Genomic DNA, 21,341 nt, shown 5'->3' with positions numbered 1-21,341 from the left:
CCCATTTTCGGGGTGTTTACACACAGAACCTCATTACTTTTACAAGGTCAGTTTTGCTCATTTCTAGGCAGTTTGGGCTGAGGTGCATTAACCACATGTGCCTTGTCCTTGTTAGAAGGAATTTTAAAGTCTATTTTCTGAGTTACAGCTGGCTTTAAAAAATAGTTCCTTTCCTTGGGAGGACAGAGATTTGTAAGAAAAGACCTGGCACTCTTCCGGGATGCCTTCCTGGGAAAGAGACTCCTTCAGCTAGGTTAGAGGCGACAAGAAAACCCTGCCCTTATCGTGAAGCACGCTGGAGTATCCACGCCATGGGTCTGCAGTCTATTAGCAGTGTGACCCTGGGTATTTCCATTTCCCCATCTGTAAAAGTGAGATATTACTGTTATTACTGTTTTGAATAACAGAGACAGGTGTGAAAATACTGTTATAAAACACTGAGGTTAAGGGAAAATAGAAGAGGCCAGAAATATCTGTTTAAAAACAAATAGCATCAAAGCTTGCTTAAAAAAAATAAACCGCAATAATGCAAAGTGTAAGGAAGCAAGGACTAGTTAAAGTGTATATTTTCTTTTACAATAAAAAGCCACACAACTGAAATCTAAGAAAATGCTTCTCAAAGTTCTCACTAAACTCTTCACTAGAAAGTCAGTGGGAGGAATCCTAGACAATTAATAACTTTTATAGCCCTGAATATCATTCCCTAGGCCTCCTGGGCCCGAGTTTCATTTCCTGTTGGTGAGATGGGCATTGTTACTATCTATTGAACCTACTTTAACAAAGTTATCAGGATCCAATGAAGCACTAAATAGGTAAATATCCTTAAAAGAAAAAAACTTGGTAAGCGTGGCCAGATAAGCAGCCTTTTCTGTGAGGTGACGGGCAGCCGACTGAACGTTAGAAGGGAGCCTGAACAAAGTCCCAGCAGCTGGCCCACGAGTGATCATTAACTCCCAGCCAACAAAGCACAAAAGTAACTGCTTTGTGCCGATCCTGTATCAGAGGATTCCAAAATTAAAATGTTCTATTGTTTATTGGAAATAACCACAGGTCCTCATATCCACAAGGCCCCCCCACTCCACCCGCACCCCAAGAAGGCCTGTCTTGGACCCACATAACCTGGCCTTGCTTTACCTGTCAAGTTGTCCCAAGTCTGATGACTGGTGTTTGGGGTCAAAGTAGCGGATTCACAGAAATCATCAGCAAAGTCGCCATCAAGTGTCTCATTCTCTGTTCCTGGGGCTAAAGGGAAATTCCGGATTGTAAGGGGAAGTGGCTGTTGCTTTTTTTAAAGGCGGTCAGTGTGAGGGGCTCGTTTATTCAGGGACATTGAACATGAGCAAACAACTCAATATTAGCACCAAGAGGTACTTAAACTACTGTGATCATCCAGTTTCTTCCAGGAATTCTAGATCACTGGAATTCTAGAATGGAACATATGATGGGAATTCCCCAGCAAATCAACAACAAGGTCATTATTAATAATCATTTCTTTTATTAAAGTTTCCTACAGACCTACACTCACAGTTCCAAACATGGCCCCTGGAAGGAGAGGACAAAGCCAGCCTCTTCGCGCCATTTTCACAATCTCAAAAACAAAATACAAAGGTAAATACTTTTGGCTGCTGACTCAAATGCTGTGGGAGCCAGCTTTCCTTAAGAGTGGAGCACAGGTAAAGAGGTATAACAAAAACATTTCAAGCCACAGGGAGAACTGGCAAGTCCATTTGACTGATGTGGCACCAAGAATCCTATGAGTTTTTCTTTAAAATGGTCGACCATACAGTTCAAGTACAGAAGCACAAGTGTTTTACGGGAAAGACTACAGACATTGGCACCGGCTGCTGGCGGTCACACACGGAGGAACCCCATCTCTCCACCTTCCAAATACTTCTTCAGCCTTCTCTGGGGCTGACCTGTGCTGACCCCTCTCGCACCGGGCTCCTGCTTCGGGTTTCCGGTTGGGGACCCTTTTGCTGCCAGCCGGGCAGGGTCCCCGGTGGCACACTGAGGCTGAGGGCGTGGCCAGGAGTTCACTCTGGGAGATTCAGCATCTGTCAGTGTGGCTACAAAGGCCTAGACCTGATCTCACCCCCACCTCCCCACCCCCCACCTGAAATGTTTTCCCACAGCCGTCTCCCTGCAGCACCATATTCAGAACCCGTCCCCATCTGCCCCTCCCAGGGAGTGCAGATAATTAATGCCTAAGACCTTCAGGCTCCAGGGGATGGGGTTTTTCTTTCATTTTTGTGGACAGATACCCATCAGCACCATTCTTAGAAAAATCCTTTCCTTGAAAGGTGTGCCAGTGACTTTAGAGGGTGCCCCCAAGCCAAACCAGGGCAAAGTCCTCCAGAGCAGCTTCTTCCCAAGCCCTTTGAGTCAAAAAGGAAGCTATGGCCATCAGGGGATTGGAAAGACAACCAAGAGTCACAAGTCCAATCGCCAACAGTGATCCTAAGGCACAGCAGACACACGTGCATTGCTTGCAAGAGAGAAGAATTTGCATTTTATCTGCACGATAAGTATTCAATATTTTTAATAGTTTCCCTGAATGGTGCTGTGAGCATCAAAAAAAATTTTTTGTAGAAAACAGGAAAATTCCACAAGTTGTAAAAATATTTTTAGAGTGTTTCTAAGTGGAAATTATTGGTGAGCTCTTTAGGGTTGGGTGTGGGAAAGATAGGAACCAAGAAGAAATATCAGGTACAGAATCCTTAATATAAAAACCCAGGTCCCACTACTCTCTACAGTTCTCCCCACAGGACCTGAATTTCCAAGGCTCTGGAGGTGTAGACAGCATTTAGGGAAGTGCAAACTTTGCTCTGCAGCTTTTAAGCATCTTAAAAGCAGCAAGGTTTGGGGGGTGGGAGGTGAAGGGTGCTAGCAATGATTTCCCCCCAAAAGCAGATTTCATGGAGAAAGTAAATACACCAAATTTAAAACCTCCTGTGCCCATCCGGGATTTTAAAGCAGCAGAGAACCCCCATGCTGCTTTGCCTCTAAGCAGAGTTACCGTCCAATACTGGCCCGATCAATGTGGAATTGGCTTTTCAAAAACAGAACTAGAATTAAACATGCTGAAATGAGCTGTGATGGAACACGATTCTAGATGTGGCTGAACAATGGCAGGTAGCGAAGTTCTTCTAACCAGCAGGGAGAGGCCGTCAGCCTCTCACTGAGAGTCGGAGTCCGTCGGCTTCCTTCTCCAGCTTAGACAATGTGCTGGGGTCACACAAGTCAAGTTGCATCACACTACCTACCCAAGAAACTATGATTCTAAAACACAACATGTCTTGGCCCCAAGGGAAGCCCCGACAGGACGTCTGAGCTCCGTCTCCTCCCGTGTGTGCAAGGCCCGGAGGGAGGACGACGGATCCCAAGCACTGCCACGGGATGAAGGGACGGCCGCAGACTCACTGAAGGATGAAGCCGGGGTGCGGGGGCAGCCTCGGAGGAGGTCTCTGAGGGAGGGCCGGGGGGTACGGGGATGCAAACGGAGCCGGGTAGCCTGGCTGGGGGTTGTGACTGAGAGATGGGAGGCCCACCCGGGGGGGAAGAGGAGGGCACTGCAATCCGGGGTAAGGAAGAGCCTGTCCTGATCCCATGGCCACTGTAAACGGAGTTGCAAACCGTCCAGCAGGAATGGGGGGTGGCGGAGGAGGGATGCGCCTGGGCACAACAGAAGGGGGCACACTGGCATCGGAGGCCGGGTAGGGCGCCATGGGGGCTGGTGTGGGATCTGGCACCCTGGGCTGCAGCTGGACTTGGGCCTTTGGAAGTCTCTGGCCCTTAAGCACCATTTCCTGAAGTTTTTCAATTTTTACTCGCCGTAAATGGGCTAGTTTCCGTTTATTTTGATAGTCGTCAATGAATGAATCTAGAGGGATATCTCCATCAAGGAACTTCTCTGCCATGTTCTGAAATAATGGGTAAATACTGAGTTAGAAGGTCTGAAGTCAAAAGAGAAGCGAAAATTCCATACCTAAAACCCTGGGGAACTGCCTGGCTCTAGAAGGCAGAGAAGAAACCGCCTTTTACATATCAGTCAGTTGAGTTACTCTTGATTTGGCTCCCAACTACTCCTGTGACCCCTTCCCTGTAAGAATAAGAATTTCTCTATGTCTCTTAGTCCCTAAAAGACCATTTAACGCAGTTCTATGACCACACTACACATCGAGAATCAGCCGGCCAGACTCAACCTCTTTAGAATTCAGAGCTTTAATTTATTTAATTCAATTTAGAGCTAGAGGCATGGGATGACATTTCTCAAGTCTAAATTCTCCCTAGTCTCCAGTCCAGCACACTCTTAGTAAATTGGCCACTAAGTAGGAGCTCCGACAGTTCCCTTAAAGGTCATCTTGTGTCTGTTCTCCCACATTTATTATAGCAGCTGGCTAAAGAAAGCCAATCATGCTTAGAGAGACAGCCAGCTGTGTCCACTCCGATCACCTGCACCTGGTCACAGCCCTCTCCGGACCAGCTGCACAAGCCCCACGACCAGATTCCGTCAGCCTCAGCAGCCCCTGACACCCCACCTGCTGCTCTGCCGCTCTCCAGCTCCCCAACTGTATCTCCGACATATTCTTATACAAAGCCCACATAACAGACAGAATTACAAGTTTATAATTTGTTGGCTCTAACTCCCATAGGGAAGGAACTTAACTTTATCTGTTCTACTGTGAAGGACTTTCTCTAGTGCTGCATCCTAAATACAGGAAATTCTGGGATGTTCATTCAAGTCAATATGTATTAAGCACCTACTGTATGCAAGTGTAAGGGCCAGTGCCAGGTACCCGAGACACAGAGAACTAGTTCACCTTACCTCTGTATCCTCTTCAATTTTGGCTCCCTCTGTTTGAAGAAGGGCTAGCAATGTCTCCAGAGAAGCACTGCTGGACTGCTGATCTGTAAGAGAAAGAGACAGGGACCTGAGGCACACAGACATTTCTCAGGAAACATCCCCCTCTTTCTTGGAAGGTGAGCATACCTGCAAACATACCACCTTTTAAACTTATCTTCTGCAAGTTACTACTAACGAGTTTATTCTAATTTGGGAAGTCAATAAGAGCTACATTCTCCTGCTGATAATTAGGTATGTCCTGAAAAACAATGTTTCCCACCCCTCCTGAGGAGAAGCGGGCACTGTATCAGGAAACACCCTCTTGGGGGGAGCTCTTGGGATGGTCCAGGGACACCCAGAATACATAGGCCACTTGGGCCAATATACCCTGGCCATAACAACAGGCTTCAATCAAGTTCATTACACTCGTACTCAATATTCTTATCAAATCACTTCCTGAATTTTTTTTGTATATAAAATATGAAATTTAATGTCACAACAAAAAAGGAAAAGTAAACAATGATATTTATTTTTTCCACACTTAAGACAATAGGTCTATTTTTGATTATATTATAAATTCATAGATCATATTAGGGGATATATTCCACTACATGGGAGGAGCAATATGGCAGCAAGACAATTATTTTCCTCCAATTCTACTTCCAGAAGACGGCTCTTCTATAGTCTGGTTGAAGGATAATTAATTAAAACTTATTTGTAATAGAAAACAAAATTCTAAAAATAAACAACTCACAATCACTGAAAGACCATCTAACATCTAAACTATCCTGGACCATCTTCCTGAAAAATGCCCTTCCCTTGCCCCCTCTTATTTCTAAAATACCACCCTAGCACCCTAGGTAAAAAGTTACCTAATTTGGTTTTCTTGATCTGATAGGCTTCAAAGAGAACCTGCAGTTCCTGGTATTTTTGGGTCAAATTGGCTTTCAAAGTGTCCAGTTGTGGTTGGTATAAAAGATTTCCTTCTGCCAGGCTCCGGTTGTTGGCAAGAGTCATCTCTTTGTTAAGCTGAACATTCTGCGTCTGCACATAGGAGAACCAAAAGCATATTATTATAGTTGGAGAATAAGTCCCAAAAGACCTACCTCCAAAGGCCTCTCCCTTCAAATCCCCCCATCCATCTGTTCCCAAGCGTTTTTACTGAGGTATTGTGTACAAGGGAGGCAGGCTTCAGTTCCGTTGGGTTATGGGTTATGGCCACTTTTAATACTAGTCCCCCTCCTTCTAAAAAAAAAAAAAGTGTGTGAGAAAGACAGAGACAGAGAGTGAAGAGGGAGAAGATAGGGAGAGAGAAAGGAAGGGAGGAAGAGAAGGAAGAAGGGGGGAGGGAGGGAAGAAGGGGCCAGAGGGAGAGAGCAAGAGAGAGAGAACACATCCTTTTTTCACATCTTCTCAGGGTATTGTTTGACCCATTACAGTTATGTCCTTAACGTAAATATTTTCAGTGAGCCTTGAATTCCTGAATACCACCATTGGTCTATCCAAGAGCACAGTTCTATGGATTCAAGATTAGATTTGTAAAAAGAGAAAGAGGAGAGAGAAAGGGAGATTTAAGAATCATTACTTTCAAAGGGCTGAGACAGTAATTTGGAGTGGAAAGAGTGCTAGTGTTAACTCAGGCTGAATAATCATATTTAGAGATCAAAGGAAAAAAATAAAAGCAGCTAGGATTTTATTAAGTCTGAAATGACATTGATTCTCTTATCTTCAGAAAGGGTAGGTTAAGAGGAGTAGATGGGAGTCGATGCTTGTTTCAGACCCAGTTCTTTTAGAGCTGTTATAATCTAATAAAAGATGACACAAAGTTGGAAAAGATCGTTTTTCTCCTTTGAATCATCAGCCAACACCCTGATTTCCCTAGTCCCACATTTTTCCTTTCAAAAGAGAGGAATTATTCAGTAAAACTTTGTTAAAAAAAAAAAAACCCTCTTCTTAAATCTTAATATAAACAGTTGGGAGGGAGGAAAGAAATCAATCAATAAACATTTATCAAGTACCTACTATGTGCCTGACACTGTGTTAAGGATTAGAAGAAAGGGAAAATTGCCAACTCCTCCAACAGAAGTTTAGCCAAAGTCAAAACTTCCCACTCAAATATTTGGAGGAAAACAGTCGGTGAAGATTATCTTAAAAACAACAATAAGCATCTGTGTGTACTTCTAGTTCTCCTTTTCTCCTTTCTAGAATCTCCTTAATAAATCACAATTTGCCCACAATAACTATCTTCTCTAGCTTTTTCATTTCATCAGGACAAAATTCCTTGTAAGTTATTTGTTGGGGTTCTGTCCACATCCTCTTGTTGTCCAACCCAACCTAGACCTCTCGTTTTCTCCTTAATATTTCTTAGGCATCCTGCCATCTGATCTATTTTAACTAGTTTTGCTTCCTCTCAGCTGAATTTAGTATATGTAGTTTGACCACAGACTTCGCATAATGCAATGTATATTCAGATGAATGTACCCAGAAAGGAACAAAAATGAAAGCATCTCCCTAGTTTTCTCCTAGACACTCTTAAGACCAAAAAATGACAAAGCTAGGAGCTCAACCTTCCATCCACAGAATAGTTTCATGCAAATGAGCTGAGCCCCAGGGCAGAGTTATAAAAGAATTGGGTCCGGCAAAAGAATCAAACCAGCGAAAATTAAAGTTAAAATCAAGTTAAAATCAAAAAGAAGATAATAAGGCTAGTAGCCATGATACTGTCAAAGGAAAGCAGTGAATATTCCAGATTTTGGGCAGCCAGAGGAATCATTTACCTCCCCTGCTGTTTTCAGTGATTAACTCAGACCACTGTGTACTCAGAGGGAAGTGACAGGAAGAAAACAGGAGGATCAGAGCACTTTAGACTAGCTCTAAAAACAGTGACCACCATCAGTTTCTTTTCAGGACACCTTAGCTCCACAAGCATACCTGAATTCATAAAAATAAAACAGCTACACAGGGGGCACGACTGTAAAAGAACATGCCTGACTGAATGTACCCACCCCTAAGATTGTTCCCTTTCAAATGTCAGTTTATGGGACTTTTTTTTTTACTTTCCAAAGAACTGGAAGCTAATCAAAGAAATCCCCTTTGACTCTGCATTCCAGGCTCATTAGTACTTTCTCCTCAGCAGAGCCCACCGTGCCTGAGAACATTTTCAACAATTCAAAGCAAGACAAGGCAAACAATCTAGAATCAAACTGTAAAATCCAACAATAATAAAAAATCATGCTCTTTTAGAATATGCTAGTATTCAAATTATTTATTTCATTAGGTAGCCATCCCAAAGTACCTAGATGTAATTTTCTTAAGCAAGGGGTTTCAGGGAGATAAGGGACTTTTTACATTGTAGGTATCAGAGCTGCCACTGGGAAAAAGGCCTTTTAAAAAAGTTTGGAAGAGAAAAACTTATTCAATCCACTTAGTTCTCTAGCTGGAATGCTTCCCACACCAGCCTATTTCCTTCCATCTCTAAGCTTAAAAGTACAAAGGATGTACACAAATAATCAAAAACTCACAAGTGGGAAAGTAAACTTAGCTCCTCCCCAAGAAACCATCAAAAATGTTTCCATCTTCAATCAGCATTCAAATGGAGTTAAAGGCCAATGATGAGAAAGCCCGAATGACCACCAGCACGCTTCAATGGACTTTTGGCTTTTACAAGCCCTGTCATGTAACTGTAAAAATTTTCCTTAAAAATTTGACAAGGAAACTCGTACTCAGAAGAGGTTGAGAAACAATCATGAAAGCAAAAAGCAGCCAATAAGATGAGAAAACTTCCTACCCTGAGCCCTACCACTTCTGTCTTTTGGGATTAATTTCAACATGTGAGCCTTACCTAGAAGTCTACCTGGGCATAATTATAGGAAGCACATTACATGTCAGACATAAAACTCACAAAAGCATCATTCCCTCAAGACACTAAGAATCTATAACTACAGAGTGCCATCTTTCAAAAAGCAGATCCTCTATTATCTCAAATGAGACTATGCATATAAAGGGATTTGTACATTTTTAAGCAGTATCTCAAGATCAGTAATTATTACTGATAATAACAATGCACCGCGGTCTGAGAGCTGATTAACAGACGTCCTCAGCAGAGATCCGGCATGCTTGGAATGGTCCTCACAGAAGGCATCAGCATCCTGGGAGCACAAGGTACAACAGGAGGCAGGGAGGCAGAAAGGCCTCTCTTAATCATCAGATGGCAGCTCTACATGATAACCCCGGGAACACTGTCTGGAAGCAATAACGGTCAGAGCCGGGTCATGATTTCTGCCCATGGAACGCCTTTCAAACCAGACATACACCACAGGCTGAAATGGGAAGACCAAGCTGTCCCCAGTCTGGCACTTTCATCCACAATTACAATCTTGCATCTATGAACACGCTGGTAGAAAATCTGTCATTGTTTCCATGGTACTTTTTCAGGGAAAAAAAATGCCTTCTGACTAATTACCCAGCACACAGAGGTCTTTATTCTATCACACAAACCATACTACTCACTCACTACATAGAAAGAGCCATGGGGACAGAATAAAAAACCCGCTCCCTCCACCCCCTCACCTGACCTGTCCAATGCCTGGGGCCAGGAGAATGAATGACATGGGGGCTAATGTCCAGGCAAGGTCCCCCCCCCCCTTCCCCTCAGAAAACACCCAGCAGCTAAATCCACCCTCAAGCTTCTCTAAGATCTAACCAAGGCAAGGATCCCCCAGAACCCGCAGCAGGCAGGCCTCAGCATGTTTCCCAAGGGGACAGGTGGGATAAATGACAGGACTATGTCAGGAATGGAGGAAGTGGAGCAGGCCTCTCCTCTGATCTTCACAGCGCGCCTCCCGCTCGGCAGAGGACCTGACTGAGGACCGGACGAACAGAGGAACAGGCCGCCAACCGCGGGCACTCACCTAGCAGGGGTCCCAGGCCCAAGAGCCAGCCCGACTGCAGAGCGCGGCTTCCTGCCTAGAAGAAGCTAGCTACGGCCCTCCTCAAAAACTCACAATAGAGGAAAGACAGAGACAGAGACAGAGAGTCAGAGAGACACACAGAGAGAGACAGACATGGTGAGGAATAATAAAGTTTGAGGTTTTGAAGCCTTAAAACTTCACTTTTGGAACGCCACTTTTTAATGACAACAAAGTACTTTTAAATTATAAAATCCAGGTTAAGCAAATGAGGTTTATTTATCCAGCCTATGCTGAGGGAAAGACAGGAGACCAGCTCTTTTCTAAACTGTTATGTCCTCAAGCATTGAATACAGTAAGTACTCATTACATGTTTGTTCGATGATTACTAAATAATATTATATGTTAATGCTTTCTATTAATAAAAACAATTACAATGTTTAATGACAATTTATTCTGTGCTTCCATAATAACACAGGCTTCAAAGCAGAAGGGGAGAAAGAACAAAAAATAATTTTGATTACAATCATGATTGCAACTAATTCTAAGCACTATTAATTCTGATACTGAAGAAGTACAGCAGCATTATTGCACAGTACAATGAACTAAAATGGCTTTCTAAATTAAAAACTTTTAAAAGTAGTCCTTTAGTAAAGAAAAAAAATTCTCAGATATAATTTCAAAGATTTATCAAGATAAGCAAATAAATGATCTGAAGACATGACTTATGCATGTCAATTTTTTTTACAATATGCTGATACGTAATGACAGTACATTACAAAATCTAGTCATTATGACTATTCTATTATACCCCATCAGCGTACTTTCCTTTCTCAAAACCTAAGCCCTGAATCATGCCAATCATTAACTAAAGCTAAGTCAAGTTATTTTAAGCACATATGTGAACAAAAACCTGAGTACTGAAACAATTTCTGTATTAGAAAAGTTCAAGTCATTAAGCCATGAACATAACAGGTCTGAGAGATTAGGTTACAAAGATCGAATTTATCCAGTAAAGGTTATTAATCTTCCAACTGTAACAAAAGCAATATGGTTTAGGCTTACAATAATAACCAAAGGAATGAGCCGCCTCTGGAGCTCCAGGTTTTAGAAGTAAAGGCTGGATGCCCACTTGTCATGCAGAATGGGGGGTTTCTTATCCGGGCTATCTGGGCTGGATTAAATGGCCTTTGAGTACCAAGTACCAAGTACCAAGCCAACAGAGGCTCCAGTTACTTCAATGCCAATTCTTACACAAGTCTTACTAGGAAAAAAACAGTGATTTTTGGCTGGATTGTTCGACACGTTTAGATCAATAACAGTATTTAAAACCCCCTGCCTTGTGAAAATGTCCCAAAATACAGCAAATCCGTGGGCTGTGTGAAACTATCTCCAAGGATACAGCCTACTTGTAAAAGGAAATTTACCAGCTGCTTATCAAGAGTTCAAACAGGACAATCTCCTCAAGAGAAAAATATATTACTTGTTTCATAAACAATAAACAGATTACCAAAAGGTAAATTCTGATGCATTTGGTAGAAGACAGCCCAATTCTCTTCATTAAGATTAAACTTGAGAAAAAATTAACAGTGATAGAATTTAAGCTAACACATTCCTTTCCATGTGGAACTGATTTGCATGTGAAAATCAGTATACCATTAATTTATGCTTGAAGAACAAATGACCTAGTCTTCAAAATGGAATGTAAGAAAAACAAAAAGAAAAGGAGCCGGTATTAATCAATATGATGGTTCCTAAATACATAGTAATTATTCTCAGTTTTATAAGATGAACATCAAAGACCATATCTTTTTGGTAAATATTTGGTCAAAGTAAATACTAACAATGGTCTGTTTGATCCTCTCTGAACCTACTGGACTATTTCTAGATGGAGACCCCCAAACTGGTTCACAATTAGCTTTTGTATCTTGGGAGTTTCGTTTTATTCTTATTCTGATTTTATCAAACACAAAAAGAAAATGAACATTTCCCAAAACAAAGTAGAATACAAAGATCTGATATGAAATCACAAATGTCTATTATATATTATAGCTTGCTTTTCTAAAATATACACATTTTTAAAAGTGTCAAAACTGATGAGAACTCAAGCCTGCTCTCTCCCTAAGATCAAAATTCTTCAATTCAATCTGAGAGTTTTTCTTCAAATGTCCCCTAATTTTGTATTCTAAATCTCCCCTTAGTCCTTATCTCTCCAACTCCTCCAGGAAACATTCTCTCCTACTCCTTTCAGACCCTATCTCTCCCATTGTCCTGGTAATCAAACCATCCCAATCTCCTCAACTCTCCTAGTTCTCCCCCTTCCTTTAGTCTATAAAAATCTTCCCTTCCAAGCAATAAAGTGGGAAAACATTTTTACATTTAAAGTTCTGATAAAGGCCTCATTTCCAAATATATAGAGAATCGACTCAAATTTACAAAAAACCAAGCCATTCCAGACCATATCTCTCCAACTGTCCTGGTAATCAAACCATCCCGATCTCCTCAACTATCCTAGTTCCTCCCCCTTCCTTTAGTCTATAAAAATCTTCCCTTCCAAGCAATAAAGTGGGAAAACATTTTTACATTTAAAGTTCTGATAAAGGCCTCATTTCCAAATATATAGAGAATTGACTCAAATTTACAAAAAAATCAAGCCATTCTCCAATTGATAAATGATCAAAGGATATGAACAGACAATTTTCAGATGAAGAAATTGAAACTATTTGTAGTCACATGAAAAAGTGCTCCAAATCACTATTGATCAGAGAAATGCAAATTAAGACAACTCTGGGATACCACTACACACCTCTCAGATTGGCTAAGATGTTGGAGGGGATGTGGGAAAACTGGGACACTAATGCAGTGGAACTGAGAATGGATCCAACCAATCTGGAGAGCAATTTGGAACTATGCTCAAAAATTTATCAAACTGTGCATATCCTTTGACTCAACAATGTTTCTACTGAGCTTATATCCCAAAGAAATCTTGAGGGAAAGAAACCCACCTGTGCAAAAATGTTTGTGGCAGCCCTCTTTGTAGTGGCCAGAAACTGGAAACGGAGTGGATGCCCATCAATTGGAGAATAGCTGAATAAATTGTGGTATATGAATATTATGGAATATTATTGTTCTGTAAGAAATCACCAGGATGATTTCAGAGAGACCTGGAGAGATTTACAGAACTGATGCTGAGTGAAGTGAGAAGGACCAGAAGATCATTTTTTTTTCTTTTTTTAAATTTTAATAGCCTTTTATTTACAGATTATATATATGGGTAACTTTACAGTATTGACAATTGCCAAACCTCTTGTTCCAATTTTTCCCCTCCTTCCCCCCACCCCCTCCCCCAGATGGCAGGATGACCAGTAGATGTTAAATATATTAAAATATAAATTAGATACACAATAAGTATACATGACCAAACCATTATTTTGCTGTACAAAAAGGATCAAACTCTGAATGATTGTACAACTAGCTTATGAAGGAACTCAAAAATGCAGGTATGCAAAAATATAGGGATTGGAATTCAATGTAATGGTTATTAGTCATCTCCCAGAGTTCTTTCGCTGGGCGTAACTGGTTCAGTTCATTACTGTTCCATTGGAACTGGTTTGGTTCATCTCATTGCTGAGGATGGCCAGATCCATCAGAATTGGTCATCATGTAGTATTGTTGTTAAAGTATATGGACCAGGAGATCATTATACACTTCAACAACAATACTATATGATGATCAATTCTGATGAACGTGGCTCTCTTCAGTGATGAGATGATTCAAGACAATTCCAACAATCTGGTGATGAAAAGAGCCATCTACATGCAGAGATGGGACTGTGGGAAATAAGTATGGATCATAATGTAGCATTTTCACTCTTTTTGTTGCTCTTTACTTGCATTTTATTTTCTCATTGTTTTCCTTTTTGAATTCATTTTTCTTGTGCAGCATGATAATTGTATAAATATGTGTTACAGATGCAACCTGCTAGTGGCTGCTGGGGATCCAATTCTGACCAGTAGAATAGTTCCCTCCATGTGAAAGGACAATAACGATACAAGGAGACTGAGAGGCAGGTGCGTTCTTTGACCTCTCTCCTCTTCCCTCTTGCCTCCTATTTATTTCATTCCCAATCCACAAGCAACATCTCAGTCAGTAAAGGCTGAGTTGTAATTCCTTCAGGGTGTTAAGATTCACAGCTGTAGGGGCTTCACATCTAGGCGTAGTCCTCAACAACTATATATGTATATATTGGATTTAACATATACTTTTACCATGTTTAACATATATTGGATTACCTGCCATCTAGGGATAGGGGTGGGAAACCGGAACACAAGGTTTTGCAAGGGCTAATGTTGAAAAATTATCCATGCATATGTTTCGAAAATAAAAAGCGTTAATAAAAAATAATAGAATTATTTTAAAAATAAAAAAAAAATGATTATTGATTACAGAAATGCACATTTGTTAGAACCTGAGGTACCACCTCAAACCTATCAGATTGGCGAAGATGACAGAAAAGGAAAATGACTAATATTGGAGGGGACATGGGAAAATCAGAACACTAATGTGTTGTCAGTAGAGTTCCAACCATTCTGGAGAGCAATTTGGTACTATACTCAAAGAGCTATAAAACTGGATATACTTTTTGACCCAACAATGCCACTATTAGATCTGTATCCCAAAGAGATTAAAAAAGAAAAGAAAAGAAAAAGGACCTATATAAAAAAAAAACATTTAGAGCATCTTTTTGTGGTGGCAAAGAATTGGGAAATTGAGGGGATAACAATCAAATAAGAAATGGCTGAACAAGCTGTGATAAATGATTGAGATGAAATACTATAGTGCTATAAGAAATGAGCAGAAAAAAACTGGAACATGAAGTAATGTAAAAGTGAAGTAAACAGAACCAGGAAAACACTATACACAGAAACAGAAATATTGTATGAAGATCAACTATAAATGACTTATTTCTCAGCAATACAAACATCTAAAATCATTCTAAATGACTTCTGATGCTACCTCCCTCCAGAAAAAGAACTGATGGGAATGGGAATGCAGATCAAAGCATACTATTTTTTACTTTTTTTGTGTTAATGGAGTTTTCTTGGTCTGTATCTTCTTTTACAATGTGACTAATGTGGAAAGATGTTTTGCATGATTCCACATATATCAAATTGCTTGCCTTTTCAATGAAGCGGAAGAGGAAGAAGACAATTTGGAACTCAATTTTTAAAAAATGAATGTTAAAGAAAAGGGGGAGGTAAAAAGAAAATTTGGAACATAAAATCTTACAAAAATTTGTATTTGGAAAGAAAATAGTACTGAAAAAGTATTTTAAAATTTCATTAAATAAATATTTAAAATTATTTTACATGTAACTGAAAAAAATAAAAATTTTTTGAAAAGAGAAAGGAAGCAGTCTGCTATTGATCATAAAATTAATTAAAGGTCCATACATGTAGAAGTACTAGCTTTGTCAAGATGGATGACCTCTTTATCACTGTCAAAAGTTAAACAGGAAATAGCTAATAATGTCCAGAGAGACCTGATGAGAAAAGAAGGAAATCTCAAGTCAATGGCCTCAATTTTTTCAAATAAAATGAACTTAATCTGTCATTAAAGACATTGACAATGTTTCCAACTTTATTTCATTCTTCTTCCTTCCATACATTTTCTATTTCTGACAAGGCTGGCCCTCTCCTACTGCTCTGCATTTTGAGCAGGATAGGAATGTCATATCCCACAACTGATCCCTCTCACTTCCTTGCACCAACTCAGATGCAAACTTCTGCATGAAGATTTCCATTCCTCTCTCTTTTACAATCTAAACGCCTTAGAACTTTTGTCCAAAGAAGCAATCTGATTAGTCCATCTTATATCAAACTTGCTATGTCTTAATCCCTGACTCTAGTACATCCCCCCTCCAAGTTAGACTGCAAGCCTATTGTGAGCAAAGATTGTGTTCAACAAACAATACTTTTCAATCCTAAATCCCAAGTTTAAGGCAAAAGGGATAGATTAAAAAGCTGGTCCTTCTTTCCATTTTTATGCAGCTTTTGCACAGCTAGTGGCCCAGTAGATAGATGTGGAGACTGAAATCAAGAAGATGAATCTTGCCGCGTTCAAATCAGGCTTCAGACACTTACAAGCTGTGTCACTTTGGGCAAGTCATTTAACCAATTTCCTCATCTGTAAAATAAGCTAGAGAAGGAAACTCCAGTATTTTTGTCAAGTAAATGCCAAACGGGGTCACAAAGAGCCAGTCTAGACTAAAATGACTTAATAACAAAATGCTTTAAAAAAAAAACAACAACAATATTTCTCTTTGGGCATAGCAGGTGCTTAAAAAATGTTTAATGAGTCAAAGATTGTCTAAGTGAAACTCTGGCTAAGTGATGAATTATTCTAAGAAACCATGTTTTTAAAAATATATATGTTGGAATTTGAACAAGTTTGGGTTTGTTGTTGGTTTTTTTTTTTTTTAACCTTTGCTATCTGAAGAAACTGGTTAGCCAAGCTAAAAACATATCTTATTCTTCTATAAGAAAACACCCCTAAACCCTTTTTCAGACCACACATTATAAAGCAACCTAAGTGCTTAATAAATGCTTGATAAGCAAGAGCTTTTTGTAGAAATATTAAAAATTACGTGTATTCTATTATCAAAGGACAAGATGATATAATCTACCCCCCAAAAAAAACAAAACCAAACAAACCCAAACATCAACTACTATCCAGCAACTATTTAACCCAAGAAAACTGCCTACAAAAAGTTTCTAAGAATATTATATTTTAAATTTTACCTATGCATGACAATGATTAGGCAAGTGACTACTAAAATTACACATAAATAATGAAAAGTATTCCTGTAAAATAAATACTATGCACAACACAAACCCATATAACACTGTTCTGCAATAAAGACCCTAACAACTTGAAGACTTGGAACACAATTACATATATGCATGTTAGTACCAATAAGGGTTTGCACAGTTCTGTTTAAATTATTCTCCTTTTAGATAGTTAAGAAGTACTAAAAGAATATTATTAAAAGGATGTTAAATTGTGTGTAAAATGAGGTCCTCTTTTGTGAGGCTATACAGAATAAAAAGTCAGTTTTTGGTTTCACTGAAAATATAACAGTATAAAAGACATCAAGCTTGTATATATAGCTGGACAAAGGAGAAGGCCAGTGACATATCAGAGAGCAGGATAACCTTATGTCAGCCAGAGCACTGGCTGGTTCCCACAGAATACTCAAAGCCCTTGGCATGAGCTCCTAGCGCCTCAGCTAGAGTTCAACAGAAGATTAAAAAAAAAAAAAAAGAATTATGAAAAATCATGAATAAGCATCGCAGAGAAAGAAGCAATAACTTGTAATGTAGCAGTAGTGAAGGAAATATAGGTAGAATGGGGAAAATTACAATTATAAAATAATATAAAGAAATTAAAAAAAAAACTAAAATAAAATTTCTTGACTAAAGAAACAAAATTTTTAAAATAAGGCCATAATTTTCTTATATTCCTAGGCATCCACACACCATACTGACTACACTCTGGTCATCATCCCAAAGCCCTTGGCCCCCACAAACCCATGGGGACAAACTTTGGTTGACCTTACCCTTGGAACTCGGGCTACTGCTTTATCATGTCCACCTCCAAACCACTTCTGGGCTTTTCCATACCATACCTCCACTCTCCCTCCCCTACCTTTCCAGCTCCCCTTTTTTTGTAATCTTTTCCCCAATAAAACGTAAGCTTCTAGAGAGCAGGGACTGTCACTCTTGCTTGTAATTTGCTTTGCCAGGATAGCATATAGTAAGCACTAGTAAGTCTTAATAAATGCTTTGCTTACATAGAGTGTCCCTAAGGTCTATTAATAAGATCAAATACATAAAGAAATTAAATTTCAAGATGTTCTATGAGGGCAATTTTTTTATTCAGGACTTAAAATATGAAACCTCATGATGAGATTTAAACACAAAGAAAGGGTTATAGATTCTTAACTATTTGAACAAGGTAGAAGCAAAGATTAACTCCAAATGCCACTACTACATTCCAACTAAGACTAAAGTCTGCATTCAGCTAAAGCTTAGTTACAAAAACCAAGGCATTTTAATAAGTGTTTGTAGTTCAGTACCAGGGATTTAAATTAATGTACTGTTATTTTCAATGAAGTCTTATGATTCATGCGGTAGTTCTTCACCACTAGTCACAAATCACTCCAGAACATGTCTCCAGGAAATGGACCCTATAAGAAAGAGGAGCTTTTCTCATCATCCACAAAGCATAAGACTTCAAGTTTTGGAGAGCATTTTCAACTTGGGAGGTTTCCTAGCAATTAAGAATAGAGATTACTGATTGAATCCATAGTGAGATGATTAGTAACTATCAATCAGTATTACCTCTCAAAATTTAAATCCTTTTACTTAAGTGTCCTAAGAGGCCAAATTTAGCTAAAGCAATCCCCTTTGTGAGACTATTCCTTTTAAGGGAGTACAGTGCAAGTCCAACAGGGTTAAGGCAACCAGAGAGAAACACATTCCTCAGCAATATAAAAATAACCTTAAATAAAAATAAGTATTTTAACAAACAAATCATCAACTTTGTTAATTCCTAGATCATAAAATCACTAAGCATATGACCCATTTATCTCACAGGCCAGAATAAAAGGAAAGGTGAGATAGCTTGATGCAGGAGAAAACGATGACCTATGTGGCAGTTAGACACTTTTTAATGGTCTGTACTCTATTACAACTCATTCACAATAATAAAAAACATGTTACTAAAGCATAATACCTAGTTGTCTTTAAACCCAGTAAGGAAAGCCTTCAAAACCTAGCCACATTTTCCATACACCACAAAATATCCCCTCAGGCTTGAAGAACCTTACTCTGCAATTTAAAACACTTTTCTCTGCCAATTAAAAAGGAAAGCTTTTGGTTCCAGTTTAGAGATTGTACATAGTCCTTTACTATCTCCTACCCTCTCAACTACAAAGCTCCTGAATCAATAACCTAACTGCTTTGGAACAAAAGGGTGAAACAGGCATCTCTAGAGCTCAAGAACTTACAAAAACAGAACTGCCCATATACTTCATGTAAAGGAATCCTTTTGTCTGGCCGCGAAGCATTCTTTCATTAACAGTACCACTAATTATCTCAGAAGACTAAGACAGCAATAAATTGCATGAAAACAACACACCCAACACTAACACGGGAAAAATTATCATGCTTAAAAATTCAGCTTCCCCCAATTGTTCAGAGGCATGTCACATATGACTTGGGAAGAAACGTGTCCGGCACAACACGCTACGTATGACCACATCATTAGGTGAGTTGGCTAAGGTATTCTGGCACCAACCTAAAGTTTCCTGGTTTTGGAAGAGCTACACCCTAAAAAATAAACCATCACTGAGTAATTCAACAAGAACCCGGTGGCCTAATCAATCACAACCAAGTCAGTTCTCAACGTGTAAAGGAATCCTTGTATGAAGGTCAACTGAAGTCAAAAAGTAATAATACTATTAGGTTAATTAAATTTAAACTGAATCTGCTTTCCCCTCTAACCAATCATTTCTCCCTTCTGGCTTCAGGTTCTTCAGATCCACGGTTCCAGCCTACAAGTTATTTTTAAGAGCCTCACAGAGTCAGAGGAATCGAACCTTTTTATGGTCTTTCTTCCCCAACTCAAAAGCTATTTTGGTTACTATTCCATGGACACAGTTATCCGGGTTCTCACGAAAACAGTATCATTACCTACAACAAACTGAATTGTAGGCATGTTACAGCCCAGAAGTAATGACTATGATTTTATTATTACACTTAAAAAGGCACCCAGCTGACACCCAATGACAGCTCTCACAACAACTGGAGGGAACCAGAAGGAACCCAATCTTTTCTTCCTCTGTACCGATAAAACGCACACTCGGTGAGCGGGAGGAACTGGTGGCTTTGTGATTATTTTTCAAAGCGAAAAGCGCCCCAGCGAGCCCATAAATGGGGTAAATTTCATGTCGGGGCGGCCTCCGGTGCCAAGTTGGGAAGCCCTTGAATACAAGGAGTGTATTAATGGAAGGGCCGATAGCATCGCACTACACTGGCCTCTCTGTAGTTGGGCACAATGATCTGTTGAGGGTTTTCAGTGTTTCTGAATGTGTAACCTAGACACAAGCACCCTTTTGAAGCAGACTGGCTCGGCGCTGTCGGGTGGCCCTGGTGGGCTTCTGGGGGAGCGGGATTGTGGTCTGGGCGTGGGAAGGCTCGGGCTTCACAGACAAAGGAGGGGGCTGAAGAGCTGGGCGGGCTTGCTTCAAGCAGGAGCCCACCTGTTCAAAGAGGGTCATCCCCCTCAGACAGGCTCCCAGGGGCTGGAGGGAGGGGAGACCACTGCCGGCACCCAAGGCACGGGCTCCGGGGCGAGACAAGGGGAGCTCTGCTTGCCTGCCGGGGCTGGCCACTGAGCGAAAGGAAGAAGGGATTAACCCCTCATCCCACCCCTACTCCCCTTTATCTTTGCTACCTTATTACTCAGCCCACCCTCAAAGAAAGAAAAAGCCTTGAAGGACTGGGCCAGCTGTGGAAAGGCACTACCCCCTCCAAGTGCCTCGAAAGGGACATCTGGGCTTGCTGGGCACACTCTGGGGCGCCACAGCCCCACATTTCAGATCCCTCAAGGTTTTTTTCCTCCTCTGCATTATCATCTCTTTACTCCAGAAAACCTCCACCTTTGGAATCCGATTATCTCGAACTTCCTCCCGGGTCTTCCTTTTTAGTTTCTCCTAACCCCCCCCCAACTCCCAATCTCGGGTTCCCTCGGTTTCCCCAAACTTGTAAACTCCCTACTTCAGAGCCTTCCAACTTCTGTCTTTTCCCTGGCTTAATCCATTACCCAACCCATGCCCCCTCCTCCTCAGCCCCTCGGCCGGGCCTCCGGAACTCCGATCTCCCTCCAGCCGCCCCCTCGGCACCCGTCCTCCAGGCTCAGCTCCTACCCCAAGGGCCCCTCCAGCTTCCCCTCACCCTCTCCAGTCCCTCCCCGCCACCCCGCGCTTAGACCCCCCCCTCCAACGGTCCCCGGCCCCGCCCCCACCAGATTCCCCCGGCCCAGCTCGCACCTCCTCCATCTCCTGCACCATGCTCGTCAGCTGCTCCTCGTCCTCCAGAAGCTCGTTCAGCTGCACCAGCGACAGCCCCGCGAAGCGGCCCGCGACCCCCGCCGCCCCCGGCCCGGGGCCCGCCGCTGCCGCCGCCATTGCCCTCCCCGGCCCCGGCCCGGGCTCCGCCGCCGCCTCTCCCGACCACCTCCTCTCGACGACGCCGCCGCCGCCGCCGCTCTAGGCGCCCCAGCCGCCGTTCCAGCCGCCGCTCCCGCCGTCGTCCTCCTACCTCGCTCCTTCTGCCCGCCCAGGCCTAGGCGCGCGCCCACCCCTCCAGGAGCCCCGCCTCCTCCGCGGCGTGGCGCCGCCTCCAGATGACGTCATCGCGTTGGGAGTGGGGGAGGGTCCATCCCTCCCCCACCAGGAGCTCCGTAGGCCACCGGAGTAGCCGAAGTGACGTCAGACGGAGTGCGGGATCCGCTCCCCCTCCCCCTCC

General features: G+C 41.5%; 1 protein-coding gene across 1 annotated transcript; it reads right to left on the bottom strand.

The window, feature by feature from the left end:
• Positions 1-1,475: 1,475 nt before the first annotated feature.
• VPS37B (VPS37B subunit of ESCRT-I) lies at positions 1,476-21,084 on the bottom strand. The gene is made up of 4 exons (XM_051972704.1): positions 20,864-21,084; positions 5,716-5,887; positions 4,826-4,908; positions 1,476-3,920 (listed from the first exon to the last, which is right to left on the bottom strand). The coding sequence occupies exons 1-4, from the start codon at positions 20,999-21,001 to the stop codon at positions 3,417-3,419; spliced, it is 897 nt and encodes a 298-aa protein (XP_051828664.1). The 5' UTR covers positions 21,002-21,084; the 3' UTR covers positions 1,476-3,416.
• Between the last annotated feature and the right edge of the window lie 257 nt (positions 21,085-21,341).

The sequence above is a fragment of the Antechinus flavipes genome, chromosome 1 (genome assembly GCF_016432865.1).
Source record: "Antechinus flavipes isolate AdamAnt ecotype Samford, QLD, Australia chromosome 1, AdamAnt_v2, whole genome shotgun sequence".
NCBI lineage: Eukaryota > Metazoa > Chordata > Mammalia > Dasyuromorphia > Dasyuridae > Antechinus > Antechinus flavipes.
This window is presented reverse-complemented; position numbering and strand designations above follow the sequence as displayed.

What these genes read in the sequence shown, in the direction of transcription:
- VPS37B (XM_051972704.1), bottom strand. Translation starts at nt 21,001, where the DNA reads ATGGCGGCGGCAGCGGCGGGCCCCGGGCCGGGGGCGGCGGGGGTCGCG. An exon ending in TGGTGCAGGAGATGGAGGAG is followed by an intron (nt 5,888 to 20,863) that starts GTGCGAGCTGGG and finishes TCCTATGTGCAG; the next exon opens with ACGCAGAATGTTCAGCTTAA. An exon ending in AAATTGAAGAGGATACAGAG is followed by an intron (nt 3,921 to 4,825) that starts GTAAGGTGAACT and finishes CCATTATTTCAG; the next exon opens with AACATGGCAGAGAAGTTCCT.